Genomic DNA, 23,525 nt, shown 5'->3' with positions numbered 1-23,525 from the left:
AACAGCAATTCTGAGTAATCAAACTAGTTTGGTCGGCAAAAATACTCCAGAATACAAATTGAAATGGTTGATTTGTTTGAATGACTTAAAAACATAAATGGCATTACCTCCTTTTTTGTAATTTTTGAGTTAGTATACAGGTATCAACCCCTAAAATATTTGCTTAGTCTGATTAAAGACTGTTTCGTCGGTCTGAAAGTGATTAAAGTGCATTATCCTAAAACAGAACAACAAAAACAAAGAGTACGCTTATTGCGAGCTGATGATAACAAGAATTCAACACCCAAAAGACACTGATGTATTGTTTTAATGTTAAAAAAGATCCTTCGGTGTAATTGCTAAGCCTGTCATTAGTGGGGAAATGATCCCTCTGTGACAAAAAATGAATGCCACTGAAAGTTGAAGAGACACTGAAAATTCATTTGTACGGTAAACAATTACTTTTAATTAGGCTAAATTAAACCCTGTTGTTGCTGTAAAAATCTGAAAGTCGCAAATCAACAATGGTGTTCGAAAGTGCGCCTCAAGAGATTTATCCCGGACAAGTTTGGGTCCTTTGCTGGTAATACCCAGAACAAAGGAAGCAATCCGTTGACCTGCGAAGGAGGGAATTCATCTTTATAGTAGGCAGTTTTACGACTTTGGTTGCACAACTTGAAAGGTAATGAATGGAAATCCTCTCCTGAAGGTTTCTCCGATATTTCACGGAACTGCTGACCGCAGAACCTTCTTTAGGACATCCATAGATTCGATCCCGACACACCATCCAAAAGACCATTAGACACACACTCGATTTTAAATGACAATATGTCGTTTATTTTCCTATTTCTTAAAGGTTTATTATTTACAAACCAAATGAAACAAAAAGAAAGAAAAATCATAAGGATTTTTTGACAAACACTGTTTGTCTGCATATTGTTGTAAGAAAGTTTACAATAATCTTTCTTTTCCTCCGCTAAGAAACTTAGTAAACCGAAATGTGGCTCTCGTCCTCTGCGGAAATTTCTTTTTGCATCTCTATTTTTCTCCCGCCTAAACCAAACAAATCGACAAATGACGACAAAAAAAAGGAACAAAATCAAGGATATACATACAAACATGTGCTGGCTTTTGAGGGTCTCTACGCTGCTAATGTGTAAGCTCACCGTAATGCCCGTCTGGTAGCTGTGAATGGGAGAGTGAGGAAAGAAAACAAAAAAGAAAGCACATAGTTGGGAAGCACTCCCTCTGAAGGCAAGTATTTAAAAAAAAAAAAAACAACCACCCAGCCTCAAAAAAAGCAACAGTCCTACAATATGCTATCCCTCACTTTAATGGAACTATGGCAGATACAATTTAAGTGCTTCTAGTTGACAATCTGCCAGCAAAAATATCTTCATCTTCCTACTTGAAAAGTGCAATTTGTAAAACAAAGACAATGATTTTTCTTTTCTTTTGCTTTGGCCAGTTTCCTTACACAAACTTGAGTGGTTCACGTTGAAAAAAGGTAAGAAAAGTGCTCAGCGTTTGTATATCTGGTCATGCATGATATTACTCCCCAACCCAGTCCCAAAAATCCTAACAATAGTGTGAATGCAAAATAAAGCTTCTCGAAAACATTGGACGCCAATGGGACATTTGGCCGTCGTCGCAAAATCCTTTCCTGTCTAAAGAAAACAACAATAAGACGGAAGGAACACATGAATAGAGGAACTTCAGGATGAACCGAAGACGGGCGGAACATGGCTATTATTTAGGCACAAATACGTTAGAATGTCCATCTGAAAAGTCGATGATCGCGCGGACCACACCGAGGGGGACGGACAATGAACATAAACAAACATCAACATTTAACGTCAACATTTTTTTCTTTTTTTTCTTGCTGTTGTGACAGTGCATGCTTTCATTGACGGCGGCATTGGGATCATATTGGTACACTATCGACACAAACTAGCAGCCAAAGGTTTAGTCCCCGAAGGGGCTCAGATACGCATGACCAATGTTTTTACCGTTAGCGTATTATTTTAACTGCCTGGTAGGTCCATGGTCTATTTTGGGGTCTATTTAGCGTATCTGAGCCGATGGGGAACGATTCACGCAAAACGTAGAACCTTAATGCAAACAGCAGTCCTCTGTGACTGTTTTCGGGTAAGGAATTTTCACTAGTAGGTTAGCGTCTGTGTTGGACAACAGCAGAAACCTCACAAATAGGTAATAGAGGAGAGGCTATTGTGACCTGGATGTGGGGTCTGCTCAATTGATAGCTCACTATAAAACAGTTTGCTAGCTTGTACTGTCTAGCATAGAATTGGCATAATGGCTCAAAGAACTGTCGAGTCACTAAGATTGCTAGGTATGGTGACATTGTATAACATTCAGGCTTCATTTTTATAATGTGACAATCCCATTTGGTTTAGTGAACAGTAAGTATATGGGCATCATCCTTCCACAGGACTAACAATGGGGTTTAACACTTCAGTTAATATGATCATAGAAGTCCTTCTTGATGTTGTTTTGTTTCAATAAGTGTCAGAAAATGGCATCTTTTACCAATTTGTTTCCTCTTTGTCTGGAACAATGGAAGTTACAAGCTGCGTTAGCCCCATTGATAGCATTAGGGCTTTACTCATTGATCTTGTTTGTACTAAAAGAGCATCAAAGAGGCTTTTCAGTTTGTATTTGTGTAATCCAAAATAACTGAAAGTGATTTCATTTAACCAGGGGTCAAGGGAGAAGTTTTGTTAAAATTTTCACTCATTGATACTATTGGTGTGAGATACAAATGAGTAATTTTCAAAGTAAAGCTTTGACTCAAAGTTGCAACTTTAGTTAAGAAGTATTTTTAATTTCTACTGATTGAGTTTTTCGTTGCCTTCATGTAGGTTTTAGATCAGGCTGTGGTGAAATAATAGTCTATAGTTAGCAATAGTCTGTGGTCTGTTCAGCCCTTTGAGACTCGTTTAGTACAAAGATTATTCTAAAAGCATTGTCTTAAAATCAACTCCGTAGAAGTCAACTAAGCAATTTGCCTTTTACCCAGTCCAAAAAAGAAAAACTAAAATGGATCAAAGATATCTTGACATCGAAAAGTTCCATGACAAAATGCACTTGAACTCGATTTTAGTACGAACTGTCCGTCAGCGAACTGCATTCTTTGCATCAAGGTTCGATCGTCTGTTTTGTTGCTTGCAGATGGGTTAGCTAGGTTCTCTGACAGAAGTAAGACATTTGTTTATGATAGAGAGAATGCACCACACAGTATCTGTAAATTCTAGCTCTAAAAAAATTATTTACAGCACACGTATAGGTAATCTTTATGTCACAGTCTATTGCATAATGGTGATAATTCTTTAGTTTATAAATATTATAAATATACACGGGGTTCTCTTTTTTTCCATCATTCTTCATCGCGTCACATTTCAACCACCCCGAATGAGGATTACAAAACAAACGCACCCATCCGTCCTCGCGTCCATCTGTCACGCTCGTCTTAAAGCAGCATTTCCCGTTATTCGTTTTTTTCCTAAATACTATCGAGGTTGCAAACACTTCCGTGTGGTGTTGGTTTTTGAAACTCCAGAAAATTCTCTCCTGTGAGCGTGTGCTTTTTCATACGCTTGCTCTTATTTGTGTGTTCTTTTTTTTAAAAAGATGATTTGTAAGTATTTGCTTTGCACGCATGATTCCACAGTGGTGCTAAACGCTGCTTCCCCTCACCCTCGTTTGAGGAGAAGGAAGTCACAATCCATAATGCAGTCAAGATAATTAAAAAAAAAACATAAATATATAAATTAAAAATCCATACATTGTATATGATTCATTACATTTCTCAGAAAGGAAGACTTGTGTTTCTTTTTTTAATACTACAGCTTTTTTTCAATTGCCATTGCGAAATATATTCTAATTGGATTTCTTCACGCAGTGACATGCACTCGGGCATTCTTCCGACACTTCCATTCGTACCATATATACATACGCACACATACAGGCCATATACCAGATATGTGTATATATTCATAGATATGGCATGAAAGAAAAAAGATTATCTGTATAATATACATTCTTAAGTAGGATGACAATATGTCTAAAATATATTACAAGGGCTTTGAATGTACACGATTTCAATGAGGTTTATCTGAGAAGAGAAAACAATGCTGAAGTAGTTTGGAGCTCCCCTATGTTTGAAAAAAAAAAACAAAACAAAAAAAGAAGTGGGATCATAAATTAGACGCAAAGCGCATTTTGTCTTGCTCAGTCTCCGCACTGCTCAGGACAGAATCTCTCCTCGAGCTGGGCTGCTGGCCCGCTGCCGCCGATGCTGCTGCGGCCGCCGCCGATGTGGAGCGCACTGGTGGCAGGGCCCCAGATGACATCTGCCGGAACAAATTGACCCGCTGGGGAACGGTAGTGCGGATGCCGCTCTGGAGACTTAACCCCGCAGGCGTGGCCGCAGGTGGTGCTACGGAGGCCAGGGAGTCGCCGGAGGACTGGTGCGGCCGAGGGCCGAGCGAGGCGTCGTGGGGCAGCGACGGCTGCGATGCCGACAAATGTCGTACGTCTCGGCTCAGGCTTCCCGACTGCAGGGCCTGCGTGCTCTTGTGGAGGTCTCCGCGCTGGGGCGACGGGACCTGTTGCTGCTGAGGTGATTGCTGTTGCTGCGGGGAGGCCTGAAGTCCTCCGCTACCACCGGCAGCAGACACGGTCGGGGGCTGGCTGATTTGCGGCGGTGGCGGCTGCTGGATCAGCGACAGCTGCGATGCCGTGGGCGAGCCGTACTGGAAGCTGCGGCCGGCTAGCGGCGTCTGGACCGGTGGGCTGCACATGGCAGCCGTGAAGGTACACGGAGACATGACGGCACCCTGCAGCGGTGTTTGGGGGTTCCCCGAGGAGGACCCCAGGTGGGAGACTCCTGCAGCTGGGTAGAGAGCGGCGGCGGCGACCGGCAGCATGCGGGCGGCGGAAGCGTTGGCGATGGCTGAAGCGCTGTAGGTCAAAGGGACCGATGACTGCTGGAACTGACTCATCCCGAAGGCGGTGGAGAAAGGCGGCTGCGCCGGAGAGTTAATGATGGAGTTGCCCGACATGGGTGTTGAGTTCATCCCGCTGACCGACTGCTTGCGGTCCACCATCATCACCATTTCCCGGTCCTGGCGGATGATCTGCTTCAAGATCTCGTTTTCCTGCGTGTTGAAAACGCCGGCGTTCAGGTCCTTCTGGAATTTCTGAAGTAGCAAGGAATTCTTCTTCCCTGTTGGGGAGCAGTGAAGAGAGGTGAGATGGTCTGGTATGCGGCGCCCGCAAGCGGCAACAGTTCAGGCCAATAAAATTGAGGTGCAGCTGGAAGACTTGAATTAATAAACAAGTGACGGATTTTCACCTTTGTTTTTAAATAGATGCTTTTTTATCATGAATATGGGCTGGGGTCGAAATAAAAAAAAAGGACGTTACAACGGTAATATTGACCTGCATAAAGCGGGAAGTGCTTGTACCGTATTTTCCATACTATAACAGAAAATAGGGTGGATAAAATTAGAAATGCATAGTTACAGTTAAATAATTTAGCTTACATAAACATATGAAGTGGTTTTTGAGTGCCCTCTTTGTTGCGAAAGGGAACAAAAGAGAAACGCAGAACTTCAACGGATCCTCAGATGCCAACTTTTGAAGGTTCATTGCAAATCCTCTTTTGTTGTCGGATAATAATTGTCCATAAGAATTAAACATATTTGGATTTTATGAATGAAGATTCTTGTTTATGGTAATGTTTTGAAATAACTTACCTTGTTGTTGTTAGAGTGGCTAAGTTTAGCTTGGAATACATATTTATGGTTAGCAAGCTGACGAGACTTTTTTGTATTTTTGATTTTAGTTTTGCAGCGATGTCATATGGGTAATGGTTTATTCCATTGTGTGAAGAAAAAAAAAACGATTAAAGAGAAAAAGTCTCTTCATATGTTGTTCACTAGCTGTCTAAGTGGTGAAAAAGGGGATACTTTGGAGTGAGGACAGCACAGACACCAATAATTCAATAATTAATTCATTTTAGTGGTGAAACGAGATGTCATAATGTTCATTCACATTCTATAAAACACATTATAAATTAAATGTATCTATTTACTTACTGTAGTTTTAGGTCAATGCGTCTTAAAGTCTAGTTCGCCTTATAAATATTTTTTGGGGAGCCTCATATTCCAGGGTGCCTTATACTATGGAAAATATGTCATTTTTTTATGGTGAGCAATTACATATATCAAAGACTTATTAATTGTATTAATATTTGTGTGATGATGATCATCTGGATAGCGAGCATCCCTTTTTTTCGTAGGGGCAACAAGCCGACACTATCTCAGGGCGTTTGTACTAACAGCTGCCTTTAGAAGTCTCCTTTAGTATCTAATTTTTGGGGAGGGAACTTACTAGTGGTATAAGTATGTTTATGATATCATTAGTAAAGTGAATTTATACTTTATCTGCATGTTTCAGTCGTTACAAGGCCTGATTGCATTTAATACAGGGCCTCATACTACTGCTCTGTATCTGTTTTAGTATCTGGAAATCCAAATGCAAAGAAAAAAAAAATGTAATTTTGCATTAGTCTCGTTGTTTATTTTTGTGTAGTTTTACGTTATTTGAAATAGTAGTAGATTGCAAATTGGTATTACATTCTTCAAAAGGGCAGTACAGTAATCCCTCGCTATTATGCGATTCACATTTTACAGTCTCACAGATTTTAATCATGCATTGTGTTCTGCGGTGTGATTGGCTATGAGATTCGGGATTAGTAATAATCAATGTTTTCAGGTTCATCATACAATACCTTTATTTGTTAAAGAAAACTATTGGGCTGGTAAAAAGGGTTTGTTCTTTGTTTTTGATGCATGATCGAGTATTGCATGTAAAAAAAAAAAATAAAGGTTTGTACTTAAGATATTTCGCCTGTCAATGGTTATTTTTGTACTGCAAGTTCTGCAATAACCCACAGTTAACTGTTCTTGTTTTTGTAGCGATCAGAGAAAAGAGGTACCGAATATTCCTAGTTTTTCTTGTTCCTAGTCAATCCTGGAATGGGGATTACCACATGTGAGGTCCTTTCTCAAGGTTTCTCTTTTCTCCTTACACTGAGGTTTTGAGTTGTTCCTTGCCCGCTTGCTGGTTTAAGATCAGGTAATTGTGCAATTGTGTAATTGTAATCCTGTACAGTCATTTGAGACATTTTTGTGATTAAGGGCTATATAAATAAATGTGACTTGACTTGACTTGACTTGTTATCGCAAATGTTTTGCGTAACTAACACAGAAATGTGGCATTCTTTTTTTCTACCTGATTGTCTTTTTCGTTTGAAGCTAAAAATTAAAATCCAAGTGTAGCGTGTGTACTTTTGTCACGTTTTCAAAGTTTTCAAGCTGCACCTTATGCACAATAGCTAAGCTTGGTGGTACAAAACGTGAGGTGTGAGGTACACTGAACAGTGATGGTGGCGATGTAGACTAGAGGAGATGGGGTGAAGGACACATAAGGAGACAAAGATTACGTATGGCGTAGACTGGCAGAAAAGTGCTGACCAGAGATAAAATATTGATGAGTTGACGCCACGAGGCACCACTCTGGACACTTTTTCTCCCCAAGACGAGACATAAGTCTAATTGAAAGTCACCGTCTATCTGCACCACAAGGACTAAGACACGTCACACGAGGGGAGCACAATATCCACTTCTTGATACAAAGGAAAAAAAACGTCAATTTTACCACATGCTTACCACAGAGTGCTTTTGAGTTAACGTTTAGATTTCTGCACGTCACACATGGTGGGCTTAAGCTCCCAACTGGACCACACGTATAAGAACTTTGCAAAATTTGTTTTGTACAGCTTTTAAAATAATTCGCCGCACTGGTGGTTGAGTCTCCCGGCAGATTTTTCCGCGCAATTGATTTGCATTGAAAATGAGGTGATTATGCGTCACAAAAAGGGCACGTGGTGCCCAGGGGCCCGGCAAACAATCTCAATTTTTTAACGCAAGGTTTGGACAAGAATCATGGCATCTTTTGCATTGACAATGGATTTTCTCGCATGACAGCTTGTTGGTAAACGCATGAATTTATTGAAATTGAAAATGAGAAAATGTGCTTGAGCTATGAGATTTTTTTCAAAGACTCATCATGAATTGGACGGGTTAGAGAACAGCATTACATATGTATACTGTGCATACATTTTCTTTCTTTAAGTTAAATGGAACAAAAAAAAGTAATTTCTCATATTTTATCTTACTACCGACTGAGATTTCATTTTGTTTTTTTACATTTTATTTCTTTGGGAACTCTATTACAGCATGAATGAATAAATAAATAAATACATAATTTGATCTAGTGACAACCCTTTTTCTCAAACAAAGTTTTTTTTTTTTAATCTTTTTTGCAGTGTTTAACTGATTCTTTCCTTCCTTCATTCATTCTTTCCTTCCATCCTTCCTTCGTTCCTTCTTTCCTTTGTTCCTCCCTTCCTTCCTTCCGTCGTTTCTTCCTTCTTCGTTTGTTGCCTCCTTCATTCCTTCCTTCCTTCCTCTTTCCTTCCTTCCTTCCTTCCTTCCTTCCTTCCTTCCTTCCGTCCTTCCTTCCTTTCTTCCTTCCTTGTATGCATCCATCCTTCCTTCCTTCCTTCCTTCCTTCCTTCCTTCCTTCCTTCCTTCCTTGTATGCATCCATCCTTCCATCTTTCCTTCCTTCCTTGTATGCATCCATCCTTCCTTCCTTCCCTTCTTCCTTCCTTCCTTCCTTCCTTCCTTCCTTCCTTCCTTCCTTCCTTCCTTCCTTCCTTCCTTCCTTCCTTCCTTCCTTCCTTCCTTCCTTCCTTCCTTCCTTCCTTCCTTCCTTCTTTCCTTCCTTCCTACCTTCCTTCCTTCCTTCTTTCCTTTCTCTTTTTCTTTCTCTTTCTCTTTCTCTTTCTCTTTGCCTTTCTCTTTGTATTTGTCTTTGTCTTTCTCACTCACTTGGTCTCTCTTTCTAACTCTCTGCTTCTTTCTTTCTTACATTATTTTTCTTTCAGGAAAACTTTTAAAACAATTAAAAATTAGCCATATTTTTTTCTTATTTTATGAAAAATTATTCACAAAATGAATCATAACAGGATTGAAATTTTTGAATCAAAAATATAATTATGATTTTAAAATACACATATTTCAAATTTCTCAAAATGTTCTGCAGAATTTTACATGGAAAGCTGATTATATTTTCATTCTCTCGCAGTTACTTGATATCGTTGAGGCTCATTTTGACAATCAGTTTTTTGGGGGTAAACAATGGTTTCAAAACATGGTGCGAGCAGAGTTCTTTTGTGAGAAGGTCACAAAATACTGCAACTGAAAAGTATATGGATGTATTTAGGGGAGTGCGCTATGTGTGCAGAGATCTGCCCACCTCTACAGCTCACCGAATTAAATTGTTCTGGGTGTTTAGCTGGTATTTTCATGTTTTACAGTTTGTTCTATGGGCTTACATCATAAAGTGTCTTAACAGTGGACATATATTATTTAATGAGCTTCCATATAAACAAGCACAATTTTCTTCCAATCCGCATACACTGAAAGCAGAAAGGAAGAGAGAACATTTATATGGCTCTTATTTTATCACCGAACCAAAATTGGCATACGTTCCCAACCCCTGATCTAATCAAAGAACAACATCGGTTTCTGCTTCAAAAGCACACTGTGGTAACAATTTTGAAGTCGAATGTCATTTTCCGACTCGTCACGATGATGCAGTGACTGAGGCCGTCCACGCCGACTGACATTTTTGACGCTGTCGCCGCAGGCTTAGCGTTTCGATGGCGCTTCACACAACGTCACTTACTTAAAGAAGACAAAGTGGACTAAAAGTTTGCCCAAGGCTTCACCTCAGTCACTCCATCACAGAGACTCACTACGTCCTCTAGGAAGGGACGGACGGCGGTTTTCCCGCTCAAGGCCTGCCGTTAAGCTAACAAACCGGCACCGGCTTTTCCAAGGATTGATGTGGCCACTGCTGACTCGGGATTTCTGACTACAAGCTACGGCTAGAACCACCGACCACCGGTTGACTTACAATGCAATTTGTATGGCATTTTTAAAGGTGACAGGATTTATCTCTGTGGATTGGAAGAACAGTAAACAATTCACAACACTCTCACATGGCTGTTTTGACAAGAAAAAAATATGGCGCGAAGGAGAGGCCGGTTAAGAACGATTGGACAAAACAGAACGCACAGCAGATTTTGGTCGGCTTCATTTGTTGAATTCGTTGGCATGAGGGAGTTATTCATTTGATTTCCCATTTTTCTGTGTGGACCAGCTGGTATATTGTTGTTAAGAATATTATAAATTGAGGCTTAAGAAATACTACTAGTTCTGTTCACTATTAGACACCTCAAAATGAGATTGCATAAAATGTCAGATTGTACAATATTTTTACCATTTATTTTAACAAGTTTGATCATTATTATTTACTGTTCATTGTTTTGACTATTATGCACTGTTTAGATCATTGTCACCAATGGCTAATCACGTTGCTGTTCTTTGATAACCACACCCTTCAGAGCGAATCTGCTTTTTATAACCTAGGTTATTAGATAAAAAGAAAGGGCTCATGAGAAGACCTTTAAAACTGAATGGAATTTATGTATCTTGAGGGTTTTTGTGCGGTCCTATCCTGTTCTCCTTGCATGTTCAAAGATTCATTGATGTCTTCTGTACTTATTTTTAGTGTCTACTAGACTGTAAATATACCAGCCGTCTTATCCTTTTAAAATCTGAACATTTATTGCAATGTTGCATCTGTTGTTTTGGGTAAAAATGGGCAGCATGAATATTTTTGGTAACCTTTTTCTTTTTTGAGGTGCCACTGTAAATAACTTATCTTCAAAATGGAGATTTAAAAAAGTGACCATGTTCTAATTAAAAAGGTTTAGTGCTTCAAACATATATATTTCTTGTTGACATTAGACATATTTCTTCTAATCTAAATGAATTCCCTTACAAACTGGCTCCCTAAAGTATTTTAAGATTTTTGTTTGAGGCTCAATCGTGTCTTTGATGGTTACCAAATTGATTTTTCTGTAGTTAATATTTTACACAGTGTACTCCTTAATGCCATTAGTCATGGATTATTTGATCACCGCTAAATAAACTAATGTTTTACGGAAATACATGATAATGTTTGTTCAAAAAGGCCGACATTTTCTAAATTTAAGAAAGTTTTACAATCTGTCAGAATGTCACCTGTAAAGATTTAGCAGCAGACTGTGAAGTTTGTAACCTGAATAATGCATAATATACATTGGTAACAGCAAAACAATAATAAAACACTTGTCAAATATGACTTCACTTTAGAAAGTGACATTAATGTCTTAAAATAAACCATTTCCATATGTTAAGGCCGATAAAGGTAACTGTATTTCAGTTAAAGGTGTACAAATGTGAAGGTAAACCTTTAACACCACCATACACATATGATATAGACACTCTATTACTACAGATAATAACAAAATGAAGGGGTGAAAAATAACGTTCAGAAATGAATATATGTAATAGACAATAATCCATCAATATAAGAATCACATATGTTTACAAAAAACAAAACAATGTGATAGAAAACGGGAACAGAAATACAAAAACAATTGCAATGAATGATAAGAAAACTTATGAATCCATACTAAAAATACATTTTGGGGGGTAGATAACAGTCATGATAAATGTGCCTACTTAAAAGCGCAGATTATATATATAAAGTATAAACAGGGTATACTGTATATATATATATATATATATATATATATATATATATATATATATATATATATATATATATATATAATCAAGTTAATCATTATGTTTAACCATCTCAACAATATTTTCTATTTAATTTCTGACTCATTTGATATATAAAATGAATAATTAATTCATAAACGAATTAATAAACAATTTTCAGCGACACAAAATTAAAAACGTATCTGGCCCTTCGTGAAAAGTAATTGTCCCCACTTTGTTAAATCACAAAGTAATTGAATATCTACATTTTTGGTTAATTTAATTCCACTGGCCACACCCAAAATTCATTGCCACCACCAGGGTTGTATCAAAAATATACATGTTTTTTCACGGCACTGTTGATTTTATGTACATATTTACTGGTAACTATTGTAAAATGAATGTCCAATATATGCAGGGATTTTATACCCTTTCTGTGGCCAAATTGTAGCAGATTTTACAGACTTTCAAAATTTCAATTTCTCCAGTACCATTCAAAGAAGAAATCCATATGTTTTTGTATTGTTCATAATAATAATTATTGATTGATTATAGTTGTTACCATTATTGATCGCGTCAACCCACTAACAAAGTACTCACGGTGGGTGAAAGCCAAAGATTCGTATCTTCTAAATTTTTAGTTTTCTTCCAATAATGCCTAGTCTATCGAGTCTAGAAACATTGCAACAAACTTAAGCATTTACAAGCACTTCACCCAAAGTTCAAGCTCTTATAAAACCTTGAAAATACATTAATCTATTCATTTATTAATTTCATGCAGTTGTATTCTTTTTGTGCAAATGTATGTATAACTTCATTATATAACAGAAAAAGAGGGACGAAGACATTAAAATCTAAGCATTTTCAACGATTTCAAACACCTACATGAATCCTGTGAGTAAATATTGCTTGTTTTTTAGTTGTTTTTTATTTTTTACTCAAAGCACAATTTAAAATAATCTTCAATTAGGTTCATGCTGCACAACATCCTTTCCATGAGTAGGTCATTTCTTACACAGTGGAAACTGAAAACATTTAAATAATGTCATGTTAAATAAACAAGATGGTGGTGAGTTGAATTTGTCAAGTTGTACTAATTTGAAGGGGTGTGCAAATAATCCAAGAGGTTATTTGTATGAGAGCAATCTAAAAACATTCATGCGGATTGAAAATCTTTGTTTCCTGGTTTGTCTCTTTGACATTTGCAATGTGTCCATCCCAAGGTGGATGGTTGGAATCATGAGCGCGGAAGAGAGAGAAGATGAAAGACAATAGGCTTTTGGATAATGGATTCATGGGCAGGGCCAACTACGCCAGCCTCTACTCGTATACTTATTATTTTTCTTGTTAATTAAGCCGCTGTTGATATGTTGCAACTGGAATGAAGTGTTTACCTGGTGCCTACTCGTCGGCCAGGACACTCTTGAAAACGAGATGAGCTCGTCTCAAGACGGACTCCTGGTCAGGTGATTTTTGAATAGATAAAAGATCACGTCAAATGTGAAACACGGTACTTTTTTCTTTTTGTTGTTGTTTTTTTTTTCTTAGATAAGAGCAAGACAAGCATGGGACCAAATGCAGTTCATACGTAAATACGTAGAAAGAGAAACGATACAATCATGACAACGTACGCGTCTTCCCTTGTATGAGACAAACTCCCCTGATTGGTGGAGGTGGTGGTGGTGGGCGGGACAGTTTGTGAAGCCGCACAGAGATGTTGCTCTTAGTTTCGTATTTGTATTTTATTTTTTTTTTTTCAGAAAAAGGGCAAATGCAGATTTTCACACAAATTAAAGGGCATCAAGTTGCAAAAGGCTACACAAAAAATGACAAATGTACGCTGTTTTGTGTTTTGAAAATGTGAAAATACTAAAGGTAAGATCTTTAAGCCAAAGCCCAAGCCCGACCCGAAATTATTATTATTATTATTACAAATAAAAATTACTTGACTTGACTTGAAATTCATCCAAAATCCCCCTTTCCTTGTGTCACATATGAAATATGACATTTTCACCGAGTTTCAGGCTTGATCCCTCAAATGTATTGGTTGGACTGGATCGGGCTATAATACCCACAGGCCTGGGTTGGGTCGAGCTGGATTTTTTAGGCCCTAGCCTATCTAAAACATACATATCAGAAATATTTAAAAATCAAATTGCTAATACGAAGTTTTTCTTATTGATTTTGGTCACCGTCGTAGGCACACAGGTTACTCATTTTTGTTAATAATGTTGCTGTAATTTGGGATTTTGCTATACAGGGTGTTTCAAAAAATTGATATCCTTTGAAATGTAAATAACACAGTAAGTACAAAATTAAGGCAAATTATATTAAAATAAGTACAGTATCAATGTTAAAATAACATTCAAACTTCCAAAACTGAATAAAAAATTGAAAACATCGTGGATTTGGTGAGCAATCTCACAAATGTTCAATATGCTCACCGTCTGAGACAGGCGTACTGGTACTACAAGTCGGTTGTCAACATCTTGCCAAACATATTCTTTATTCCTTTTTATATACTTAATAACTACTTGTGCGTTAGTACAGGGAATTTAGAATTTTTTATTATGATATTCAAATATAAATATTCAAAGGATATCAAGATTTTAACCTGTTTTTTCAAGTATTACTATAAAAATTATTTTGGAAAATAACTTTTTTGCTACGCTCTCTTTTTATTTTTTTATTTTTTTAGTAAAATAAAAATAACTGAAAAGATTAGCAAATTTTTTACTTTTGTTTCATTCTATTATTTTGCGGTACAATTTTAAACGGCTTAATCAAACAAAATATATTTTTAAATACATTTCCATGTCATGATGAGATAACTAGTACATCTATGCCAAGACTAATGCTTTTCACCCCTTAAAAACTGCAGTTTTAAAAAAATCTATTGCTTTTCCGAATTTATACAAAAATTTTGAAACGGGTATTTTAGTCTCTGACTGCTTTATTTGGAAGTGAGACTACGTCTTTGAGCATGAATAAATCGCCCCAACTATTGCATTAGATTTCAGTTTTGGTAAAAGTTTGTTGGATTTGGTTTTTATGTATTTACACCATTTCCTTTTTCATTTTTATTTTGTGTGTGAGTATGATTGTATATGACTTATAGGCTCTGAAATGGCTGAACCGATTTTCGTGAGAATGTACACAGTTGTCCTTAAGGCCTCTGTGTGTGTCTTTAGCTAGGTTTCATGTCAACACACCCTTTTATTACCAACAAAAACGATAAACATCTGCTTTTGTGTGGTCTGCTTTTAAGCTGTTACTATCGCCCTCAGCTGGCCAAATTGGGTACTGAAGCTACTGACATCTAACCACTCCAAGTAGCTATATTTAATCTTTAGGGTTTTTTCATTGCCAAATTCAAGCACTTTTAAAGGACTTTCAAAGCTAATTTTCCAATTTCTCCATTATTATTCAAAGAAAAAAACAATACATTAATCATACTATCAATAATAATAATAATTATTGTTGATCAACGCATAGGGGCGATGACAATGTCATTCAAACTAATGCCAGCTGCCATTAATCATAAGGGAAAAAGAAATGCAATGGCAAAGAGAAGCCACAAAAGAGCAATATCTGCGTCATTTCTGAAAAGATTTGTTTTAATTTTTTTCATTTAATGATGTCAGACTGCCAAGAAACATGATCAATTCGAAACATTTGTGATCACTTCACCCGAATACTTTTCAGACCTTGTAAATACAACATTAAGATTCAAGCATTTTCAAGGATTTCAAGCAGTTGTAAAAACCCTGAATCATCTATTGCTTCGGCAACACTGGGCCATTGGATTGTATATATAAATGAATACTTATGATTACTAGCTAGGGGAAATGTTATTTTCGAGAAATTTTGCACCCGTCGTTCATTATCGTTTTGAAGTTTTAAAACTTTTCTAAACAACTTTCATTGAATTGTAGAATCACGCTGAGTAAGGCGCACAGTGGTGTATTTCCGAGGGAAAACGGTCTCTTTGATTGCGTGAAACATGCATGTCGTCTGGGCTGAGTGCTGCTAATCAATGTGTTGTGTAGCGCTGGAGCAGAGTGTCCTGACATGGTTACACTAACTCGGTGTAATAAGACCACCATAGGCGTATTGGCGCAGTTGAAGGACGTACAAATACATGGACATGACAGTGAAAAGCAGCAGGAAAGGGTACACACACGCTGCAGCTGATAACATAATAGGCACATTGCAAACTTCCCATTAGGAACAAAAAAGAAAGAAAGAAAAAACAAGCGAAACGAAAAGGCAAGGTCGCCATCAACGGGTGTAGTTGCGATTCCGAAATCATCATGTTCTATTTTGGAAAATATGACAAAAGACGGCAACACCGTGTGCTTGGGTTGCCTGCGTGAGCGCGCAATTAGCTGAGAAGAACGCTGAGGCGAGCGTATGGTCAGAGGAAGACGCCGGGCTCGGTTCCAGATGCCCAGCCGAGTGAGCGGCGCATTGGGAAAAGCTGAACTGCCGTCGCTCTCTCATTTGCGCCGTAATAAGTTTTGCTATATATTTTGTCCCTTTTTGGTCATGTATTGTGTTGTGTATTTTGTCATGTATTTTTACAGGTATTTTGTTTTGTATTTTGTCATTTGTCATTTATTTCAGTATTTACTTTTTTCATTACTTTTGTCGTGTATTTTGTCAAATGTATTATATATAATATAATATATTTAGTCATTTATCAAACCTCCTGTGTGGAGTTTGCATGTTCTCCCTGTGCTTGCGTGGGTTTCCAAAAATATGCATGTCAGGTTAATTGCCCACTCTAAATTGTCCTTAGGTGTGAATGAGTGAGTGTGTTGTATGTCTCTGTGTGCACTGCAACTGGCTGGCAACCAGTTCAGAGTGTCCCCTGCCCACTGCCCGAGGATGACTGGGATGAGCTCTAGCACCCCCGCGACCCTACTGAGGATAAGCGGTGCAGATAATAGATGGATTTAGTCATTTATTTATTTGGGTATTTACTTTGAAATGTAATCCATCATTTATTCTGTTGTGTATTCTGTCATATATTTTGCCATTTAGGCGGCACGGCAACTAAGTGGTTAGCGCGTCCGCGCCTCAGTTCTAAGGTCATGGGTTCAATCCAACTACCAGCCTTCCCGTGCAATATTTGCATGTTCTCCCAGTGCTTGCGTGGGTTTCCTGCGGGCGCTCCGGTTTCCTCCCTCATTCCAAAAACATGTTTACAGGTTAATTGGCCGGTTCAAATTGTCCCTAGGTGTGAATGAGCGAGCGAATTGTCTGTCTCTGTGTGCCCTGCGCCTGGCTGGCAACCAGTTCAGAGTGTCCCCTACCCACTGCCCACTGCCTGAGGATGGCTGGGATGGGCTCGAGCACTCCCGTGACCCTACTGAGGATTAGCGATGCAAATAATGAATGGATGGATTTTGTCATTTATTTATTTGTCATGTATATTGTCATGTACTTTTTATGTGTTTTCTCATGTATTTTGTCATGTATTATGTTGAGTATTTCGTTGTGTATTTTGTTGTGTATTTTATCATGTATTTTTTAGCTAATTTGGCTTTTTTGGGAGTATTTTATAGTGTATGTATAAATAATAAACCACTGTACACCAAAAAACACATGACAAAATTAAATATTGAAATTCATGTTAAAATAAATTACAGAATACATAAATGGGGGAATAAATTGCATTTATTCACTCTGCTAGCCTCTGGGAAGAGGTACTGCAGTGTGCGGTGCAGGACCACCAGGCTCCGCAATAGTCTAGTCCCCCTGGCCATTAGACTGTTAAATGGTCAATCTAACATATAGTTAACTTAAATCTTAACGGCTGCTAATCTGACTTTTTGCACTACTGGCAGTTTTTTATAGCTTGCCACTCCTTGCACATTGCTCTCTGCACTATTGTAATTACAGCGTTATTGTTACAGTGTTAATGTTACGGTGTACCTGACTTGTTAACCTGACTGCCCATTTTGCACATCTGGTTAGCTACTCTTCTTGCACTATCGGCACTATGGTAAAATACTATACGTAGCCAAAATACAATACAACTTTATTTATATCTGTACATTCAAGGAAACTGTGGGGGTCAGATGCATCGACATTTTGTTCTGTATACACGTGTACTAGAATGACAATAAAGTAGATCTGAATCTGAATCTGAATCTGAATCTGATTTACTTCCACACATGTCAGGATCGGTCCTCCATAGAAAGGCAACCTGACAACGAAATGTCAGGTGTGATCCTTATTTGGTGTTAAAATGTTGGCTTCAAGTTTAAATTCTATATTACAGTGGAATCTCTTAAGTGAAAAGACAACAGAGAATACGTTGGATGTAAAAAAGTGATGATTTATGACTTCCTTCAAATCTGAATTTTAATTTCTTCCAGATTTGTCTTTTGATTTGTTTTTATTAGGCTCACTGGCCATTTCATTAACAAATACAGATGTCTTTTGATTTCTTCCAGGTGGAACATTGTTGTCTTTTAATGAGGGCTATGACTTGCTTCGTTGTGCGGAGTGTCATAAATCAACACCTTCATGAAATAAGTTTTATCTCCTGGTTTTTAAAAGCCATTAATCATTTCAAAAACAAAAATGGAAAGTCCAGATGTGTGTTTGATTACTTGCAGGTGTGCATTGAAGTTTGATTCATATTATGCATTTTATTGCTTTAATATCAATGTTGTCATTAATCATTTAATAGAATATTTTTAAACTCAAGCTGAATTATCTGTTGAATTTGATACCAGATCAGTGGATAAAATAACAAAATCCAGGTTTGACGTACTCAAGCTGAATTTTTTTGTAATTGAATGACCTTTACTGCCTTTAAAGGGACAGTGTGTATCATTTAACGCCTCCTATTGGAAAAAAATGTAATAGTTTGAAAAGAAAGAAGATATTGACTTAAAACTAAGCAAAAATACATGAACTATCATATAAACCTGCCTTTTTTTAAGATACTCATAGGTTGAAGAATTAGCGTTTACTTCACATCATACAAGCCTCATCTAAAGAGAGCTAACATAGTTGTCCATTATCTTGTTGCTACGGTACCCAAACACCTAAAAAAAGGCTGGAAAAAAATTGAGGAAAATTGCGCGTTGTGTGTTTTGGTCACTTTGAGTCAGTGTAGTTTGTATTCTTCCTTGTGCTTTTTACATCTTGTTTTTAGTTACACTACTCCAAGTATGTCTAAAGTCCAGCCCAGGGGCCAGTTACGGCCTCTGCCGTAAAATGAATAATATGTGGCCTGCCATAATGTTGACTGCAGTATAACAAAATTGAACCCCCCCCCCAAAAAATAAATTTTCACCAGATGATAGCAGTAGCCACCTTGCCCTTGGCTTTCTGTGAGAATTTTAGCTTACCCCATTTCCGACATGGCGACTGTAAATAAGAAAATGAATGTTGATTGTGACAGCCATAGCTTCCAGAACAAGGGAAATTGTAGTATTTTTCACTGAATGCCAAAACAACTGTGTCTGCCTAATTTGCCAAACGACTGTGGCTGTTTTGAAATAATATAATAACAAGAGGCAATACCAGAGAAAAAATGCTGAGTAAAAAAAGCTAACTGGAAATGATTGCTGTGAAAGGTGAAGCAACCTGAAGCTGTTTTAACGACACAGATGTGCTCTTTTACGATACCCTGCGAGTCAAATGAAAATGCTACAAAGGCGAGCTACGAGGACTTTAATAGCCAAGCACTGCAAGGCTTTTACATAGGTTGAAGTTATCAAATACTGTTTAAAGAATGCCTGGCTGAATAGTCGGCGTGCTTACATTTTCAGCTTACCAAATCTGGCTCAACTTTCTGAAAATGTTGGACAAAATACAGCAACATCTAGTTGTCAAATAATGCACACTGTCACTTCTATAGTTTATATCCGTATTGGGTCATTACTTGTGGCATTCTCATTTGTTTTTTTATTCTTCTAACAAGTGTTCAATTGATTTACTTCACTATTTGATATTCAATTTGGGGGTAATGCGTTGGCAAAGTAAAGTCAAGCTACACTTGGATCTGTTAAGGTTTATTATTAGGGTGGGATGTCATGAATCAGTTTTTGACCTAAAAATGAACCATATTCACTCCATCTTAAGACCAACATTTTCTTGAAGCTTTTACGTAGTATTTTTTCTAGGAAAATGTATGAAATTGTTTCATATCAATATCATTTTTACATTCAGTTAAACCTTAGTTGTTTTTTAGGGTCAACAATCAAATAAAGCTTAAAAATGTTTATTGTGTAAATAGTCTATGATTGTGTTTTTCAACATTTTTTGAGGCAGGGCATGTTTTTTACATTGGAAAAATTTTGTGGCACACCACTAACCAAAAATGTTATAAAATAACACTGAATAGTATGTTTAATTACTATATAATTTACAATACCCCCAGTTTTTACAACACAGACACTTGACAATAACATAATATTTGCAGAAAATACAATGTCATTGTGCCGGGGGGCTCGATAAACTTAGTCTCAAAGTAGACCTCATTGGCTTGTTTTCCCTAGAGATGTGACGTCTTTGAAGGAACACAACACGTTCAACATGGCATATGCCATTAACACAACGCTTCATGCAGCTCTGAAACAGACAGTGATTGTCAGTAACAGCCATTGCGTACCGACCATTTCTGCCAGGAAATTTTTTTAACTTTGCTCACCCTGTTATTGGGTTCCTTGTGACTATTTTGTCAGAGTCGCGTGCTTCGACCTTCAAAAGCTGGGTAGGATAAGTTTACCTGATGCCCTTACAGAGTGTGTTTCTAATTTGCCTTTTCCACCTTTTAGGTAGGTGATTGTGACTTTTCGTTTGTGTTGTTCGGCGTGTGTTTTATAAAATTTTAAATTTTAAAATGTGACTTTGGATAATTACTCATGACAAACCTGACGATCTCTCAGGCACACTTGTGTGTCGCGGCACAGTGGGTGAAAATCCCTGGTGGATGATGTGCTATTTCAATATGAAATACTGTACTGTTCTAAAGTTTGTGGTCACCCAGACTGAAGTGTGTTTTTAATGAAAAGTCACACTTTATTAGTAATCATGTAAGTTGCATATTAAATAGAAAGTATAGTTGAGACATTAAGATGGTTAGAGATGTTTATTTTTATCTTTTTTTTTTTAATCTTTCAAACTTTTCTTTCGTCAATAAAAAGGTTATTTCTAAGTGACCCCAAACTTTGAACGGTAGTGTACATCTTTTTGAACTGTACCAGTTTCTGTGCTGACATTTGTATCGTGATCAACATAAGAGGTTCCACTGTATCAGCCGACTCGAAATTATGGCCAAATGTAAATGACGAATTACATTACGTAATGAAAATGAGTGCCCAGTTTTTTCCTACATGTGCCCCTTTAAATGCATACCTTGTTTACAGTTTCATGGCCTGGTTCTGTACATCAACATTTGAGAAAAAGGAAGCGCTGATGCGGCAGAGTTTATAACCGGATTATTCTAGAGTGGGAAAGTGGGGTCGTTCCAGCCTGAAGCGACTTCCTGTTTCCTGTCGCTGGCTTTGATTTACTGTTTGCTTGATTTCCAGCAGGGGTGGGGAACCTTTTTTCTAATAAGGTTTTTGTCTTCCCAGGACTGTCCTAAATTGATCTACAAATATAATGCAACAAACATTAAAAGAACAGTTATCTACCTTTTTTTCAGATTGCAAGTCGTCGTGTTTTAGGTTCCTCACCCCCAATTTGGGCCCTTTTATTCGGGGTTGGGGTGCTGCTCATACCCAGGGTTTGCAGATGAGTGGGAAGAGGGCCACACAACACATGCATGTAAGGTTAGCTTCCATCCACCCGCTAGCGTCCAATGAGGGTGGGCCAGGGGTCGACGCTTTCCCCCGACCCCTCCGGGACGGCGGCATGCGCATCCTCCCCAGTTAATCCAACCATAAAGATTGGTTCTTTACAAGGATTAATGCTGGTTCCAAACACTCTTGTTAATTCATCGGAACAAAAGACAGCATAACACAAGGCCATGCGGCACAAGATGGCGGACACGATGCTTTCATGGCGGGAAGACGGCAAATGTGTGACGGACACGATGACAGGCAAGAAACAAGAACAGAAAAAAAGTCAGGACAGAAGAGGAGTTCGTCAGCGTGACCACTCTTACCAATGCGATCCAGGCGGTCGATAGCAACCGTCTCGAAGGCTCGCCGCATCATGGGGTATTCCTCCAGAACTTCGTTAAAGTGGTCCACGGACAGCGAGAAGAGACGGCAGTAAGTGTCGGCTCGCACGCTAGCCGTCCGTCGACCCTTCGTGAGAAGGCAGATCTCTGTTGGGAGACACGAGACAAAATGGCTTATGAACAACACATGACTTATTATATAATGACCAGGGCTGAGAGGGTTACTTAATTTTCTTGGGGGGGATATAGTTACTAGTTACGTGTTGAACAATTTTATCAGTAACAAACTCCGAATACCAAAATATTGAGTATTGTAACTTGATTACTTTCAATTACTTTTGAATTACTTTAACGCTAATGAATGACAAAATTAACATTATAAATATAACTACAAAATTTTGTTTTGGATAAATTAACAAAGTAATCTTAAAAAATAATTGGAGGAAACCAGGTTTAGGTGGTTCTTGTAGTCCAACAAAAAGTGCTCGAATTTTAACAATATAGTATATTTTATCGAAGGTGGTGTCCGTAACTTCGAAATATTCCACTTGCTGATGCCACCTTCTGGCTAAAATCAGGACAGCAGCCTATCTCATGTTGTTTGTATGGCGCATGCACCATAGACAAGCTCTAATTAACCCTTCTTTTTTCAACCCTTATGGGGTTTGGGTTGGCATTTGGACTGTATTAGAAATAGTCCTGTTCTTACTTCCACCGTTTTCATCCTTGGATAAAAAAAAAGCATGCGCGTGGAATCATTCTCTTCCCCCCATTTGCCCCGCCTCCCTTTCTTTAGCCGGATGCACACCGTAGCCGTAACACTGGTGATAAAAGCAAGCTATAAGCAGATAGGCTCAGTGAAAAAAAAACCTTTCTTTTAACTCTGTTGTGCATTGTTAACGGCAGTAGCTCAGGAGGTAGAGCGCTCGTCTTGGGATCAAGGGATCCCAGTTCGAATCCCGGCTCGTCCGTGTTACATGTCGAAGTGTCCTTGGGTAAGACACTGAACCCCTGATACCCCCCAATAAGCAGGTTAGCGCCTTACATGGCTGCAAGGCCTCATTGGGAACTGTGGAGCACACTGTAAAGTGCTTTGGGAAGTCATTGACTTGACAAGCGCTATATAAATGCAGATCATTTCATTCATTTCATTTCATGTTAACACATACATTACTCAACAGAGCATATATTCAATTTTAAACTTTTTAATGACACCTCAAACTACGCACCTCACCTTAAAGCAAAAATGAAAATTTCTCTTTAACATGGCAGTCAAGGTAGACTCTTTTTCAGTTTACATCAAAATGACATTGAACCCAATATTGTTTTAAACACACCAACTATTCACTTTCTAAATTTACAACAAACTCTGTCTTGTGCCCAAGTTTTACTTGTTTGATGTGGGGATCCCAAACCTCTTGAAAATATTCTAATGTACGAGGCTAGGCAAAATATCCCTAGAATATAACAATACAGTGACCGTATAGTGATTATGAACACCAATTGACAGCAAAATACAAAAGGAAGGCCATCAATCTTTTTAACTAAATGTCCCTGAATGAATTACTAACACGCAACTGCACTGCCCTCAAGGAACTGCAATTCAACAAAGTGAGTGCT

General features: G+C 38.0%; 1 protein-coding gene across 1 annotated transcript in view; it reads right to left on the bottom strand.

Moving 5' to 3' along the window:
* Positions 1-789: 789 nt before the first annotated feature.
* Positions 790-23,525, bottom strand: part of hcn1 (hyperpolarization activated cyclic nucleotide-gated potassium channel 1) — a 143,663-nt gene continuing 120,927 nt past the window's right edge. Inside the window, exons 7-8 of the mRNA XM_088355698.1 lie at positions 21,888-22,052; positions 790-5,227 (exon numbers count right to left, since the gene is read on the bottom strand). Coding sequence (XP_088211824.1) covers positions 4,197-5,227; positions 21,888-22,052 — 1,196 coding nt within the window. The 3' untranslated portion in view covers positions 790-4,196. The remainder of the gene's footprint in view (positions 5,228-21,887; positions 22,053-23,525) is intronic.

Source organism: Urocampus carinirostris, chromosome 16 (assembly GCF_059441175.1).
Source record: "Urocampus carinirostris isolate Australia breed hairy pipefish chromosome 16, RoL_Ucar_1.0, whole genome shotgun sequence".
Lineage (NCBI taxonomy): Eukaryota > Metazoa > Chordata > Actinopteri > Syngnathiformes > Syngnathidae > Urocampus > Urocampus carinirostris.
The sequence above is the reverse complement of the archived record's forward strand: the minus strand, read 5'-3'. Positions and strand labels throughout refer to the sequence as shown.